Here is a 16,228-nt window from a genome sequence, read left to right as displayed (position 1 = left end):
GACCTACGCACCACTCATCAAGCCAAGCTGTGGCAGGTGTCCCACATATAAAGTAGAGGAAGATGGGCACAGATGTTAGCCCAGGGCCAATCTTCCTCAGCAAAAAGAAGAGAGTTGGCAACAGATGTTAGCTCAGAACTAATCCTCCTCACCAAAAAAAAACAAAAAAACAAAAAATTAAAACCAGTGATATATTTAACAAAATGTGTGCAAGACACGGACACTGAAAACTAAAAAATATTGCTAGGAGAAACTAAAGGAAAGCTAAATAAATGGAGATATATACCACATTCATGGATTAGAGGACTTAATAGCAAGATGGCAATTCTTCACAAATTGATCTATAGATTAGAAGAAATCTCTATCAAAGTAAGCTTCCTCTTCTCCAACCAAGCATTTGTTCATCCCCTCCATCCCAACTCCTCCACTGTACACTCTGGAACTCCAGTTCTATTATTAAAGTCCTCTATATTTCCCTGTGTCTTCAAACTCTTCATTGAAGGTTCACTACATATCCTCGTCATTAAATTATAGAGCCTCTCCCTAGGACAATGTTTGTCCCCGGAGCGCCATCAAGGCAGAGAATGAGATCTCCACATCTCACACCTTAAGAGTCCAGTGTTGGTACTGGTATCTTCATCACTCCTCAATGCCATTTCTAGACCATTCTTCCCCTACCCCTCTTATAAAAATGCTTGCTCGCTCAAGCTCAAATCAACAATACCATCTTCTACTATCTACTTCTCAACAATCCCACCTTCTACTTTCTACTATCTTCTACTATCTACTTCTGTACTGCTATAGGCACTTTTTCCTCCTTCATTCATTAAGACTTTACACCCATATCTGTCCTCATATTATCACCTCAAACCTTGCATTCAACAGCCTCTCTATTCTTTGGCCTCATTATCAACAGTGAGGTTCTCTTCCATTGTTAATCATTTGTTTAATGTAAGTGTTCCCTGCTAGACTAAGCTCCATGAAGATGGGAACCAGAGCTGTCTTACTCACTGCTGAATCCCAAGCACATAGCATAGTGTATACTCTTAGCTAAATAAGGTGTTTTCTCATCCCCACTAAATGCAAAAATTGGGGGCTACTAGCAGGCCTATGTAGCTTACAAGAGAACCAGTAAGAACAATAGTGTCTGGGAATCATATATACAAAACAATCAAAGGATGTTTTACCCAGAGAAAGTATTTCTTGGATGATGAATAAATAAGTGAAAATGATATCTATCTTAAAATATAAGAAGGATAATCATATAAAAAGGTAAGGCTGACAATTCTGAGATGTGAGATGAGGCTCTTAATTAGTGAGACTACTAATTAGTGTCTTTACTTAATGTTACTGGGCCTCTATTTGCTCATCTATAAATTAAAGGAGTTGGACCTTTTGGGTTTCAAACATTCTATTTCCTTCACATCTAACAGTGCTCCAGATATAGAAAGTAGCCCAGCAAAGGTGTTACAAGAAGGACCTGAGAACCCAGAACTGTCAAGATATGACTGAAGTTACCTTACAAAAAACATACTCTAAGAATACTAAGAGATCTAGTAGAGCTTCATACATGGTTGGACTAGATCAGAAGTCAGCAAACTATAACCCCTGGGGCAGCCACTGTTTTTGTAAATAAAATTTTACTGGAACACAGCCATACCCATTCATTCAAGGATTATCTGTGGCTGCTTTTTCCTGCTACAAAAGCAGAGTCAGGTAGTTGTAAAATGGACCATAGGGCCCACAAAGATGAAAATATTTACTATCTACCACAGTAAGAAAACGTTTGCTGACCCTGGACTATAGCAGTCCCCCCTTATCCGCAGGTGATACGTTCCAAGACCCCCAGTGGATGCCTGAAACCTCGGATAGTAGTACCGAACTCTATACATACTATGTTTTTCCCTATACATACATACCTATGATAAAGTTTGATTTATAAATTAGGTACAGTAACAGATTAACAATAACTAATAATAAAATAGAACAATTATAACAATATACTGTAATAAATATACTGTTACTATAGATCTTAGCGATCTCAGCATACAATTTTTTTTCTTTCCTTATTAAGTCGAGAACTTTTACCTTTTCACTTAATGGAAGCACTTTAGGCTTCTCTTTGGTATATCCGAATTGCCAGTATCACTACTCTTGTGCTTTGGGGCCATTATTAAATAAAATAAGGGTTACTTGAACACAAGCACTGTGATACCGTGACAGTCAATCTGATAACTTAGATGGCTACTAAGTGACTAACAGGCAGATAGCATGTACAGCATGGATACCCTAGATAAAGGGATGATTCATGTCTCAAGTAGGATGGAATGGGACGGCACAAGATTTCATCACAGTACTCAGAACAGCGTGCAATTTATTTATTTATTATTTTTGTGTGTGTGTGAGGAAGATCAGCCCTGAGCTAACATCCATGCTAATCCTCCTCTTTTTGCTGAGGAAGACCAGCTCTGAGCTAACATCTATTGCCAATGCTCCTCCTTTTGTTTCCCCAAAGCCCCAGTAGATAGTTGTACGTCACAGTTGCACATCCTTCTAGTTGCTGTATGTGGGATGCGGCCTCAGCAGGGCTAGAGAAGCGGTGCATCGGTGCGCGCCCGGGATCCAAACCCGGGCTGCCAGTAGCAGAGCGCGCGCACTTAACCGCTAAGCCACGGGGCTGGCCCGCGGCATGCAATTTAAAACTTATGAATTGTTTATTTTTGGGCCGGCCCGTGGCTTAGCGGTTAAGCACGCGCACTCTGCTGCTGGCAGCCGGGTTCGGATCCCGGGCGCACACCGACGCACCGCTTGTCTGGCCATGCTGAGGCTGCGACCCACATACAGCAACTAGAAGGATGTGCATCTATGACATACAACTATCTACTGGGGCTTTGGGGAGAAAAAGGGAAAAATAAATAAATAAATAAAATGTTGAATTGTTTATTTTTGGAATTTTCCATTTAATATTTTCAGACCACAGCTGACAGTGGGTAACTGAAACTGCAGAAAGTGAAACCATGGATAAGGGGAGACTACTGTATATAATCTACAAGGTTCGTTTTATATTATTATACATTAGAGATGAAAAGAGTTGCATTAAAATGCTCTGCAATAGAGGATAGGGATAAAACGGGAAAAAAGAATGAGTAGAGTGAATAGATCAAACATATGATCTCAATTCACCTCCCAGTGATTACACTAGCTTCTCTCTCTAAGCTAGTGGATGGCTCATCTTCCAGCCACTGAAACCTTCTATCTCAAGAATACACAAGATAAAACAGGCATTAAAGATTTAACACGCACCTGCCCTCCTTCACTTTTTGTGCATTCCCTCGACATATGTAGTTTTCAATGTAACCATCACTGCAGTTGATTTTTGACCAATCTGGGTCACAAACATCCAAGAAGTGAGGCCGCAGTCTGCCTATCGAATACTTGGCAATGTCAGTCAAGGACTGACTAGCAGCTGCACCAAATAAAAATGTTCCAATGGCTTTGTAAATAGTGGCTATGTAGTTATTCCTGATAAAGGAATTCGAGTGCAAGAGGTTAAAGTAAACAGACAGGGTTTCTCCAATAATCATCTGAAAAAGAAACAGAAAAATAATATGTTAAAGCAGTAACCAGGCACTTTAAACAAAATAAAAATTAGAAAAGGAAATGGTAAATCACAAAATCTTTGTTAAAAACACCCCCTTTTTTTCCCTTTACAAATGGAGAGTCAACTTAGGATATCTAATTCTAAACCACAAAACAAGGTGTCAGATCAACTGTGGATACTGCTTACAAAGCAATGGCTAAGCCAAAATAATTCCAAAGTCTACCTGAAACAATAAGATCTTATTTCTTTTCTTGTATTCAAATAAACTGAGTTTTAACAAGTAGATGATTGTATCATGGAGGGCAAAAATCAAGCTCTGTTCAAAGAACACAAACTTCCCCAATTAGAATATCCCTTTTATAAGTATTTTTATTTGAGTCTTCATTTTTATTAAACATTCCTTTGAATCAAAGACATCCATCATATTAAAAAGTGTAAAATAGTTTCAGGGAGTAAAATGTCTAATATAAAAGCAGGGATCTAACACTGAGACCAAAGGGTACAGAGGGCAGAATGAGCTGACAGGACCTCTCCGTCCTGCCTCTCCAGGAGACCTTTAGGCCCGGCTTCCTTAATAAGTCTCTTCGAAAGAACAAACACACATTTGATGCTCTCCTTCTCTAAGAAAACATTTCAAGTAACTCTTTGCTCTTTATTTCTCACTGACTTTTGCAAAATTGGAGTTAAAGCCTCTCCAGATTCCAGTAGAATGTGTATGTGAGCACACGCCATGTAAGGGGTTTAAAGGCATAAAAAGGTTTCCAAATATTTTACAAGTTCACAGACCAATACTTTGAGAAATTCAAAAAATACTGATTAACAACATTATAAAAAATTACATTTGCTGATAAAATAAACCACACTCTAGCTACCTGAGACCAAAATAAGCACTTAAATAAGAACAGTCTGCTTGCTAATTTACATTGGGGAGATGTAAGTCACAAAGTTTCAATTAAGATACATATAAGTTTCACTGCTTCATCTTAAATTTACATAAACAATTTTACAAAGCATTGAAATATTTCCATTTAGTGAGGAGTAACTGTCTTTAGGGTGAGCCTTACCATAGGTGAAACAAATGGCTACCTCCTGAAATGGATTTCAAGAACCTGATACCGAAAATTTTTTCCTCATCTGGCTCAATGGCTCCTAGAATTCCAATGTTATAACTTTGACAACTAGACTATGAATTCTACAAAAGCAAGAATGAATTTTTAGTTGTTGAAAAGAAAGCTAGTACCACCACAGTGACCTAAAACAGGCTAAGTGGTCAATAAATTTTAATTGAAGGTGTTGCCTCTTGGGTAAAAGGTAAACATCCTTCGTTTAAACACATTAAGCCCCAAAGAAATATATTCCTCATTATAGTCCTTAACATGAATGACTTAGACCCTTTTCTGAGAACAGGTCTCACAGGAGAGGAAAAACATACGCACTTCTAGGGATACCATACCTCTGCAATTTTGCTTAGGGTTCTGCTCGACTGCCTCCAATGACCTTGTATAAAATATATACTGTCTCCTCGGGCTGTTAAGGTGTTCCAGCAACTGCCTTTATAGGTTAGCAGCAAGAAACGATCTCTAATGTTTTGTTATGGAGTTGATCTTTGATAATTTAAAATATATACCAAGTATATTAATCAACCACTCTTTCAGCAGTTGAAACTTCCACATCTCAGATGTCAGCTGTTCATCTTCCATAAGCACTCAACTATTTTCCAGGACCAGGAATTGATCTTTGTGAGTCTTCCTGGTCATAATGATCACTGTTTAGAGCCACCCAAACCCTGGTTCTTGCCACTGATGACTGAAAATCAGCACACTAGGAGCATTCAGAGCACTGGGCACAGATTAAAAGCTGATCTACAGAAGTAGCATAAACTGAAACTTAACCCTTAATACTGGGGAAGGGTGGGGGTCTCTAAAGTTGACAAAAGGCAGGTCAATTTACATCATTTTTTATTATGTGCTCCATCTTCATTGAGAGACATAGACAACAGAGAAGTTCTAAATTGATTCTTCTAAATCAAATGTAGGGATTGTCTGTGCATTTCACCTACACGTGACAGCCATATTTTTGTCTCATTTTAATACCTTATCCTTCCCTTTGAACCATTTATGCCAATGGTTCTTCGGTGAAGTCCACACTTAAGTTAACTCTGGCCTAATCTTAGAGCTGGGATGACTTGTCATGTGTTATTTACTCAGATTCTAAAGATAGGCTACATTATTAAAGAACTAAAGATAATGTTTGGGAGAGTAAAACAGAATACTTTCAAAAATCAAAGCTAATAATTATCTAAATCAGTGTGATTCAATCATTTAAAACCTATGTACCACACTATTTTCTCACCATCTCTTTTATATCTCCACCAACAAGATGATTTTATACATCTCTACATTGTGCCTATAGTTATGTGTCTTCTATTCAGGGCCTACCTTCCCAAAAGAAAAGTCTAAATCATTGGCATACTTCCATTCCTTCCTAAATATCTCTACCTACCTCCATTCCCTTTATTCTACTGAATCTCTCTCAAAAGTCAAAATGCTCTCATCAGATAGAACAGATTTTTATCAACCCTCATTTTCCTTAACTTCTCAGTAGTATTTGACATCACTGACCATTTCCCCCTTATTGAAGAAAGGCTTCTGAGAAACTGTTAATTGTGGTTCTCTACCAGGCTCCAAGAAGCACTCATATTTGTGGATCATTTGCAAGTCACGTCAAAGGCCTGCTATGAAGTCTGAATCATTCTGATTTTTTTTTAAAGAAATAACTTACTTTCTAGTATATAAAATTAAACATATACAAGTCTAACCAAGCGCTGCCTGAAAGAAGCTGAGTTAATGAATAAACTGGTTATTTGAAATTAGTACATAAACCACTGCCCTAAGTAGTGTTTGTATTTGTTGAAATGGTTGATATGAAAACAGTACTTTTATAGCACCTTTACACAGTCTATTTTTTTTTAATTTTTTTTATTGTGAAATTTTTGTTGTACGTTATTGTTTATCAGTCACCATATAAGTGCATCCCTCCACCCCTTGTGCCCACCCCCCAACCCTCTAGCCCCTGGTAACCACAGTCTATTTTTTTTAAAGAAACCTACATTCAATGTGCTTGCTGTTTTTTTGTTTGTTTGTTTGTTTTTGTTTTTGTTTTTGTTTTTGTTTTGCTTGCTGTTTTATTAAATATAAAGATACTTTCTCACAGGTGATGCTGAAATAGTCAAAACTTCCAAGTTAATGAAATATAAATATCAAGTTTTTGCTGAGTGCCCTGTCGGGCCCTGCACTTGCTGTGCAGGCTCTGCACGCCTGCACAGCACCCGGCAGCTGGCACCCTGCCCTGCTGCAGCCCTCTGGTCTGTAGTGGATTTCTGTAGTTTTGCTTGTGCAGCATCCTTTTTACTGAGACACAAAGAAAAGTAGAATTGGAAGACAGGCACATTCGTAGCAGTGTTTGAGTACTCGAATCCTGTCTGAAATCAGCTACTATTTGCAACTAAGAGTCCTCCCCAAAATTTTATATTTAAATAGTTAGTAATCTCTCAGAAACATATATACTTCAAAAAAAAAAAAAAAGAGAGAGACCCTACTCTTACTCCTTCCTTAATGTAAGAATCATAGGCTTGGCTTTCTTTTAGTAGTAAAAACTCAGTGTGAAGATTTGTCTAGATTAAAGAGATCCACCAATTTCTTAAAACTTCACCATACTGCAAGAGAGTCATCAATGTTATTGTGTAACTACTTCCATTCCATTCCAGCGCCTAGGAGATGCCACGCTCTATGGCAGGCAGCGAGGATACCAAGATGAACAAGGCACCCTCTCTGCCTTCAAGGAGCTCACAGTCTCGTGAAACAAACATTTGTATAGCAGAAGTTTTCTTTTATTAATTATGCACCACAAATTATGAGTGATTAACTTTCAGTGTTAATCATTCTTGAATAAGACATTAAATTTCTAAAATTAAGACGTTTTTGTTTTTGTTTTTTTTTAATAAATTCCAAAACAGACAAGATATATACACTATTATCATGTTGGCCTATCTCGTGGATGGGACCATATTTTCTGCTTTTAACTAACATAAATCTTGTTTCTAAAGTTACAAGTTATGGAGCATAAAACTATTTAATCTAAACCATAGTATCTCTGGATCAAGAGATTATAAAAATCATAGTCTCATCACTTGAAGTCTTTTCCCTAGAGCACATTCTCTAAGCATTTCTGACTGAAATCCTAGAAAACAATAGTTACTACTGGGTTTCAGTACCAGGAAAAAGTCTTTCATGTTCACTGCTAATTACACATAGAACTTGAGCTTTTCTCTCCCATTTCTGGCATTATCTAAAAATTCTTTAAAGTAAACATGGGTTAAATGAAGTCTTAACATCAGTTAGCAATTTTTCTTTTCTAGAACTCAGTAACTGGAAAGTAGATACATACCCAAAGATTTAATAAATTATAAAATAATACCCTAGGTATAAAGTATGCTAGAAACATACTGATATGACATTGAACTACTGCATGATTACTTAAACAATAGCAAATTAGAGCTCTAAAATTCACAGTGACTTGGAAAAGATTAGCATAAAATTTACACATATTCAGTAAGGTTCTTCTAATTACACATTGTTATTCTTTTGGCCCCACTTAAAACAGCTGAGATTATCTTGATCAAATAACACTTTCAATTAAAGGTTAAAAAACACATTGTTTTGGAGGGATATACAATCAATCATTAACAGATTAACACAAAATTAAGCCAATTACCCAAAAGTGATAAACTTGGAAAAGTGGATTTAACTTACAACGATAATACTGAATGGAATGATTATTCCACCTAATAACGCATAAGGTATGGTGTCTTCTTTGTAAGGGTACTTGATGGACTCATCATTACAGAATACTCCTCGCTGGAAGGGGGTATGCCTTGAAGTAAGAATTGCAAAAGGCAATCCAGCTAGCAAAAGGAATAAATGAAAATATCATTAAAAACGAAATATCAAAACTAATTAATGGCAATAATTATCCCAGAGACTGTGTTTAAAAATGCATTTGCCATAAAAATGAAGAAAAGCACATGTAAAAAGGAAATGCAGCAATGCATGCAACAGAAGTCAGACAGATTACAGCTCAGGGGAAAGATCTTTGTTCTACAGGAAACAATGCTTCCAAGTCTTCTATTAAGGAATTTAATGGATTTTAGGAAAAAAAATCTCTTCTCATGCTCTCGTTGTCATTTAATCACAGGGTTTTCAACACTATTTCCAAACCTATTTGTCACAGACTGCTTCCAAAAGGAAAATAGAATTTTGACATTGCCCATTTTATCTTTATATTACTACCACATTTAGACAGGTCATGGTCACCAGCTAATAAAGCTTTATCCACTCGTTTCTGTACTGTCTACAGCAAGTTTAGAGCTGCGGTAAAAAGGAGTCTGAACTTAAACCAAGTTTCTTAAGAAAAGATGGACAATGGAGTCAAGCACAAAAGCACCTAAAACACAGCTCTCTCTGTTTTCATTATCAATGTTCTCCCTAAGGTATGTCTCACACTTACCTCCTAAAATGTCTAACTTTTGCCTAAATGTGAACTTTAAGAATTCAGTTCTCCTTTACCTCACTGAACCTGGCATTATGATTAACAGTGCAGCATACTAAGTAGGACTGCCTTGTAAAAGAGAGAGAGTCCGGCAGAAATCCTCAACATGAGGTCTGCTTCAAGACTTACCAAGTATGGAAGATTCTCTCCCTAAGTGCCCATCCTCCCAGCAGTAATACCACAACCACTAAGCTAACATACTCACAGACGTTCAAGTGTTCTTTCTGTGAAGCACCAAGTCTTGATGACCATTTACAGTTCTCGTTAACTCCACTAAAGCCCTAAAGGCTGAAGGACAACCAAGCCTCTGCCACTCTGTCTGAGTGTATTTACTACAAATATCAAATGTGTTCAGTCTACAAGGGGCAAATGAAAAGGAGAAGCAATTCCTAGTTCTTTTATTTATCTTCCTGTTTTTCATGTAGACTCTGAATACACGAACCAAAGTTTTTTCTTTGTGTTAGCCAATTTGCCAATAGCTGTCAACCCATAAGAAGTCTTTAAGATGCCCACAAGGTTCCCAAAGCCATACTTCTAGTAAATGCTACATTAAAAAAAATTTTTTTTTAAACTAGAGCTGACTTTGCTAACTGACCCTTATACTACCTCGCTTATCTGAATTCAGACTATCCTCTGATTTACCAAATTGTCTGCATTCAGAGGAATGGGGTGAAATGCCCAAGTCTTTAATATAAATACCATGGTTACAGCACAAACCTTTTGCACTTATCAGCACACACTGTGGAGGTGAATACTCAGATCTGTGATTTTAGTTGTTGACTGCCCTATACAGTAACTAAATGCTCATCCTTCAACCAATAACGATACTCTAACCCAATGAGCAAATTTATCTTGTATTTACAAAGAATCACCACTTCTACAATTCACTTTACCTGAAAGAACTCTATACAAAGTACTGGAAACTTGCAGTCTCTACAACGCATATTTCGGAATTGACTGAATTTTTCAATGAGCACTTCTTTCTTTTAAAGTAAGAAAAGATATCTAGCACAGAAACGAAATGCACATATGATTAGTATCCAAACCTCAGTAGGCTTTATGCCCTTATTCTTAGGAAAAATTCATATTAATAGCCTAAATATGTTGAAAAATGTTCTTAACAAGCATACCCATTAAGTTGTTTTTTTTCCCTTTGACCACAAAAACTATGTTAGAAATTATTCTTAGATTTAGAAAAAAAGTTCATGGGTATTTTTTAGAATAGGAGGGAAACAAAATAAACTCATATAAAATTAGTCCATTTTTTAAAATAGGAATAGTCAAGTGGGCAAATACTGAGCAAATCCAATGTGCAAGGAATTCTGCTACCAGGAATACAAGGTTGAATAAGGCACAGTACATAATCATAGCAGAGAATAAACAGAGGTACAAAGATCTATGAAGGTTCAAAAGAGAACGAGAGCTGGTAAGGCTCTAAGTAGTGATATTCAAAAAGCTAGTGGTTCTCAGAGTCAGAATCTCAGTAGAAGGGGTCTGGTACAGAGATAGAGATTTGGGGACACAAAGGATCTCTGAAGCCAAGAAGTAAAAGAAATTGTATAGGATGGATATGAAGTGGAAAGAAGTGGAGGGTGAGGCACAGGGGATGAGCAGAGGAAGAAGATCCACTGAGGCAGACTTGGTGGGCTGAGGGAAGGTCAAGAGAGAGTAATGTCACTGAGGTCAAACCCAGAGACAGCATATTTCAGGAGGTGGTGATTGGTCCACAGTGTCCAGTGGGTTTTCAATTGCCAAACTTAGTGAAAGTGGTTTTAATAAGGAAGAAGGGGGTAGAAACCAGACCATAAGAAATTGTAAAAAAATAAGCATGACTCTACCACAAATGCATACTACTCTTTTGAGAGTTTGCGTGAAGAGAAGAGATTGTACCACAGAAGGCCTCAGAAATATTTTTAAATTACAGTAATATCTAATATTTGCAATCTCTCATATAAGCCCATGAGATGTATTGTATCAGTCATTACCCAACACCATTTCATTTTCACTAATCAATTAAACCTGAATGTAGACCCCCAAAAGGGGGATGGAGAGGAAGACCAAACTATTGGTGGTTCACTGACACACTTAAGGTTCACAAAGGTGAGACAGTCCAGATTCCTGCTCTGGAAATTTTGGAATTGGAACAAAGACTGATCCAGTCAGAGCTGGCAAACAGCATTAGGCCACACACAACAAAGACTGGCTGAAGAAGAGGCTGAAGACAAAGCAGGTCTGCAAAGAAAACAGAAGTGACTAGCCTGATCCCTGAGAGTGAGAAATAGAGAAAGCAGCTTTGGTTCCCCATTGCCAAAGGGCCTCACTGATCTTGCTGTTTGGGGGTTGTTAGAGTGCCTCGTAGCCTTTCAACAAAACCCAATTTTACTTAAGCTAGTTAGAAAGGGATTCTACTCCTTGCAACCAACAGAGCCATAACTAGAACAACTACATCCATTCCCCCTACTCTGAGAGCATGTAGGTTATTATTAACTTTTTGATTAATATATAAATGCCAAAGTGAACATTTCCAAATACCAATCCTCGTTTGCATTTCTAATTATTTCCTTACAATATATTTTTTATGTGGAATTATAGTCCAAGATATAAACATTAAGGTTCTTGACAAACTGCTCCAGAAAGGTTATTTTATACCACCAATTTAATCTACCAGCCACAGTGTAATAAAGTATGGAGAAACACAAAAACTAAGTAAACATATCGGATGCTATCTTCTGCATCTACTACAGATTTCAAGGCAAAAGTGAAGAGTTCCACTTACTCTTTCATCAAATCAAACCAAACATCGTTTTCCTTTTACCTGAAAGATTACATCTCTAAAACAATCCCTTTTCATCATTTGTCAACTGACTACATTTGTCAAACAATGTTTCTCTTAATACTTCAGGGTGCAAAATTCATTTTCATTCCCTCCCTCTTTTTTTTTTTTTTGAGGAAGATAGGCCCTGAGCTAACATCTGCCAATCCTCCTCTTTTTGCTGAGGAAGACTGGCCCTGGGCTAACATCCATGCCCACCTTCCTCCACTTTACATGGGACGCCGTCACAGCATGGCTTGACAAGTGGTGCGTCGGTGCACGCCCGGGATCCAAACCGGCGAACCCCAGGCCACCGCAGCGGAGTACGTGCACTCAACTGCTTGCACCACCAGGCCAGCCCCTCACTCCCTTTTGTTTGAACAATTTTATTGAGGTATAATTTACATACCATAAAATTAATCCACTCTTAAGTATATAATTCAATGATTTGGGTAAATGTATACAGTTGTGCAACCATCACCACAATCCAATTCTAGAACATTTTCATTACCCAAAAAATTCCCATGAGCCCATCTGCATTCAACCTTTGCTCCCACGTTCAGCTACAGGCAATCATTCATCTGTTTTCTGTCTCTACATAGATTTGTCTTTTTGGAACATTTCATATAAATGGAATCATACAATATGTGGTATTTTATAAGTGACATATCACTTAGCATAATGTTTTTAAGGTTCATCCATGTTGTAGCATGCATTTTGTTCCTTTTTATTGCTAAATAGTATCCTATTGTATGCATGTACATACTACATTTGGTTTACTCATTCACTAGTTAATGTACATTTAGGTTGTTTGCAGTCTTTGTCTATTATGACTAATACCACTATAAACATTCATGTACAAGTCTTTGTGTGGACATATATTTTCATTTCTAATGAGTGGACATCTAGGAGTGAATGGCTGGGTCATACGGTAAGTTTATGTTTAACTTTCTAATTGCCAAACTGTTTTCCAAAGTGGCTGCACTACTTTCCATTCCCACATTCTGCTTTTTAACATGCTCCAGTGGCTAGTCATAATAGTCCATTTAAGAATCAGATTGCTTGCAGAGTAAACTCATACTCACAAATAAATATAGCCTTCTACCTCCTACCAGTGAATATTTATAACAGTTCAAAGAAGAGCATGTGATATGGTAACTCATCGCTTCCACAAACTAATACCACAAGAACACTTCTCCAACCTTTACCAGAGACAGGAAAAGACAACACAAGAACACGGTCACACAACATCTTTAACAATTGAACAAATACCCAGGATCTTGAAACCATAATATAAATACTAACAACCGAGTTAGTGAGAAAGATTGGTGGTTGGATATCCAGCAACACTGAGAAACTGTGGTTAAAAACTTTTCTACATGTGAAGGAAATTCTTCTAATAGTGAAAACTACACAAATGCTTCCACAAAACAATGTTTTAAAGTTCTTCCGTGGTATAGCATAGATTGGTATTTTGTTTCATTTTATTGCAGAACAGTATTCCATTATATGGATATAAAATATATCAGATGCCCAAAAGAGAGTGACATGTAACTCCAAAGTCCACAGCAGCAAATCATTAAGGGACACACTTCCTCAGGGCTAAGAGCAGTAAGCAACAGCCTGAGAAATCCTGACACAAAGATGTCAGGCACCTCAAGATTGTTTCAAGGTCAAGTACTATACCTCGATAGCCTGGAAGATGAAAAGACTCCACCGGCAGAACAAAAGACCCCATCAAAAAGAAAGGATGATGTCCATTTATAAAATATCTCAGAGATCACACTCTTCTCCTAATGCCCAAACAAGAAGGGAAGGATGTAGATGGAGACTAGAAACCTAAACAATCCAAAGGTACAGGCTATACCATAGAATAATGGGTCTATTATTATTTTTGCAACCTGACTGCACCCCTAGGCTAAATAGATATGTGAGGTGTGTGTGTATTTAGTCTACCTTCTCTATTAAGTCATTTGAAAATCTACCTTTGTTTATTTACCAATGGGAAAAATTCCAAGTAGGAAAAAATCAATACTGAAATTACAAGTTGTCAAAAGATGCTAGTGAGTACCTAAAATATAATCATATTTAATAAGATAGTAAAAAGAATACGCCAATGCCTTATTTCTTTTCCTTCTGCTTATATTTAAGAGAATAAAGCTTTGGTGACTATTCAAGAGAATTCGTGAAGTTACTTTGCCCCATTCATGCATGAACTGAAGTGCACTAGGGTACACGGGGGTACATGATAAAATGTAGTTCAGGAAACAGAAGGAATGAATCAGAAACAAAAACAATTACTGAACTACACCAAAATACAAGAGTCAAGAAGAAAGAACTAAGATCATGTATACTGTATAACTGAAAAAATACCTGGACTACTGCATTCCTTTATTACTTAAAGCATGAATTTTTTTCTGCTGTAAACAATTAAGAGCAGTATATAATGTATTCTCATGTTACATGGAGTACTTATCTGAGTATATTTCATTAATATTAATCTTTATTAGAGGCAGGGTTTTAAAAAGCTAAAAAATAATTTTCAACCTGCATTAACAATATAACTAAACTAACCTAAGCTAGAACATTTTCCTATTTGTAAACTCTATCACCATATCTTAAAGGAAAACTTTGAAACAGTTTAATATTAACTACAGTTGAACACAATTCAGTATACAGACCAAAAGGTTAAGCAACTTCACCTATAACAGAAGTCTTAAGAATTCAGGAAACTTAAGGAAGATGTAAAAATAATTGTTATTTTTGTCAACATTAAGGGACATTATAATTCAACTAGAGAAAGTAAGATCTCAAAGTCCTGAGTACCATTTCTTTAATAAAGAAGTAATCATTCAATTCATTTCAACAACCAACTGCGTTCCTACTACTCTGTACAAGGCACAAGTTTGAGGTGGGGTAGGGACCGTAGGTATGGCACAGGTCTTATGTGATCAAATTTTGGATTTATTTTGAAGGTAGAGGCAAGAGTATTTGTTGATGGATGGACTGGATATGAATGTGAGAAAAGAGGAGTCAACAATGACCTTAAGGTTTTCCATTTCAGAGACCAGAAGATTAAAGTTGCATTAACTGAGATGGGGAAGACTGAAGACCGAATAGGGGCAAGGGATAGATCCAAGAGTTCATACTTGGATGCATCAAGTTTGAGGTGCCTATTAGTAGAGATATCAAGTAGGCAGTTAGAAATAAAGTCCATTGGAGGAGAGGTCCAGGATGAAGACAGAAATTTGGCATAGAGGTGGTTTTAGAGCCATGAAACTGAATGAGATCACCAGGGAGCAAGTATAGATACAGGAGAAAAGAGGACCCAAGGACTGATCCCTGGGGGTACTCCAAAATTAAAAGGTCAGGAAGAAGAGAAGGAACTTGCAAAGGAGAATGAGAAAAAGCAGCCAGTAAGGTAGAATTAAAACCAGGAGAGTGTAGAAAATCCCAAAAAATCTATTCCAAACTCCTAGAACTAATAAGTGTGTGCGGCAAGGTCACAGTATATAAGGTCCACCCACAAAAATCAATCATATTTCTATATAGTAGCATAAACAATTGGAAAACAAAATTAAAAGCATGATACCATTTATAATAGTTCAAAATATTGAAATACTTAGCTATAAATCTAACAAAATATGTACAGGATCTGTATGCTGAAAACTACAAAACACTGATAAAAGATATCAAAGACCTAAGTAAATGGAAAGACATATCATCTTCATGGATTGGAAGATTTAATAAGGTAAAGATGTCAATTCTCCCCCAAATTGATCTACAGCTTTAATGCAATTCTCATCAAAATTCCAGCCAGATTATTTTGTAGACACATTGATCCTAAAATTTACATGAAAAAGCAAGGGCACTTGACAGCTAAAACAATTTTGAAAAAGAATAATAAAGTTGGAGGAGTCATGCTCCCTGATATTTTTTGAGAAAAATGTAGCTACTGTTTATTTTTCCCCCACTCAATTTTAAGCTACTCAGTACTTTTTCTTTTTACCACTCAATATATAGATAGCTACAATAATCAAGACTGTGTGGTATAAGAGGAAGGAAAGACACAAATATCAATGGAGCAAGAACAGAATCCAGAAACAGATCCACACAAGTACAGCCAGCTGACTTCTTTTTTTCCACAAAGGTACGAAAGCAATTCAATGGAGAAACAAGAGTCTTTTCAGCAAATGATGTTGGAACAA

General features: G+C 36.9%; 1 protein-coding gene across 4 annotated transcripts in view; it reads right to left on the bottom strand.

The window, feature by feature from the left end:
- The window catches only part of PLPP1 (phospholipid phosphatase 1), a 96,407-nt gene that overhangs the window by 31,000 nt on the left and 49,179 nt on the right, over window positions 1–16,228 (bottom strand). For 2 of the 4 annotated variants that reach the window (XM_058564084.1, XM_058564081.1), the window contains 2 exons: window positions 8,413–8,564; window positions 3,304–3,584 (listed from right to left, as the gene is read on the bottom strand). In XM_058564084.1, the coding sequence (XP_058420067.1) occupies window positions 3,304–3,584; window positions 8,413–8,564 (433 nt within the window). The remainder of the gene's footprint in view (window positions 1–3,303; window positions 3,585–8,412; window positions 8,565–16,228) is intronic. The other 2 variants (XM_058564083.1, XM_058564080.1) reach the window with 1 other exon arrangement.

The sequence above is a fragment of the Diceros bicornis genome, chromosome 20, assembly GCF_020826845.1.
Source record: "Diceros bicornis minor isolate mBicDic1 chromosome 20, mDicBic1.mat.cur, whole genome shotgun sequence".
Taxonomy (NCBI): Eukaryota; Metazoa; Chordata; class Mammalia; order Perissodactyla; family Rhinocerotidae; genus Diceros; species Diceros bicornis.
The sequence above is the reverse complement of the archived record's forward strand: the minus strand, read 5'-3'. Positions and strand labels throughout refer to the sequence as shown.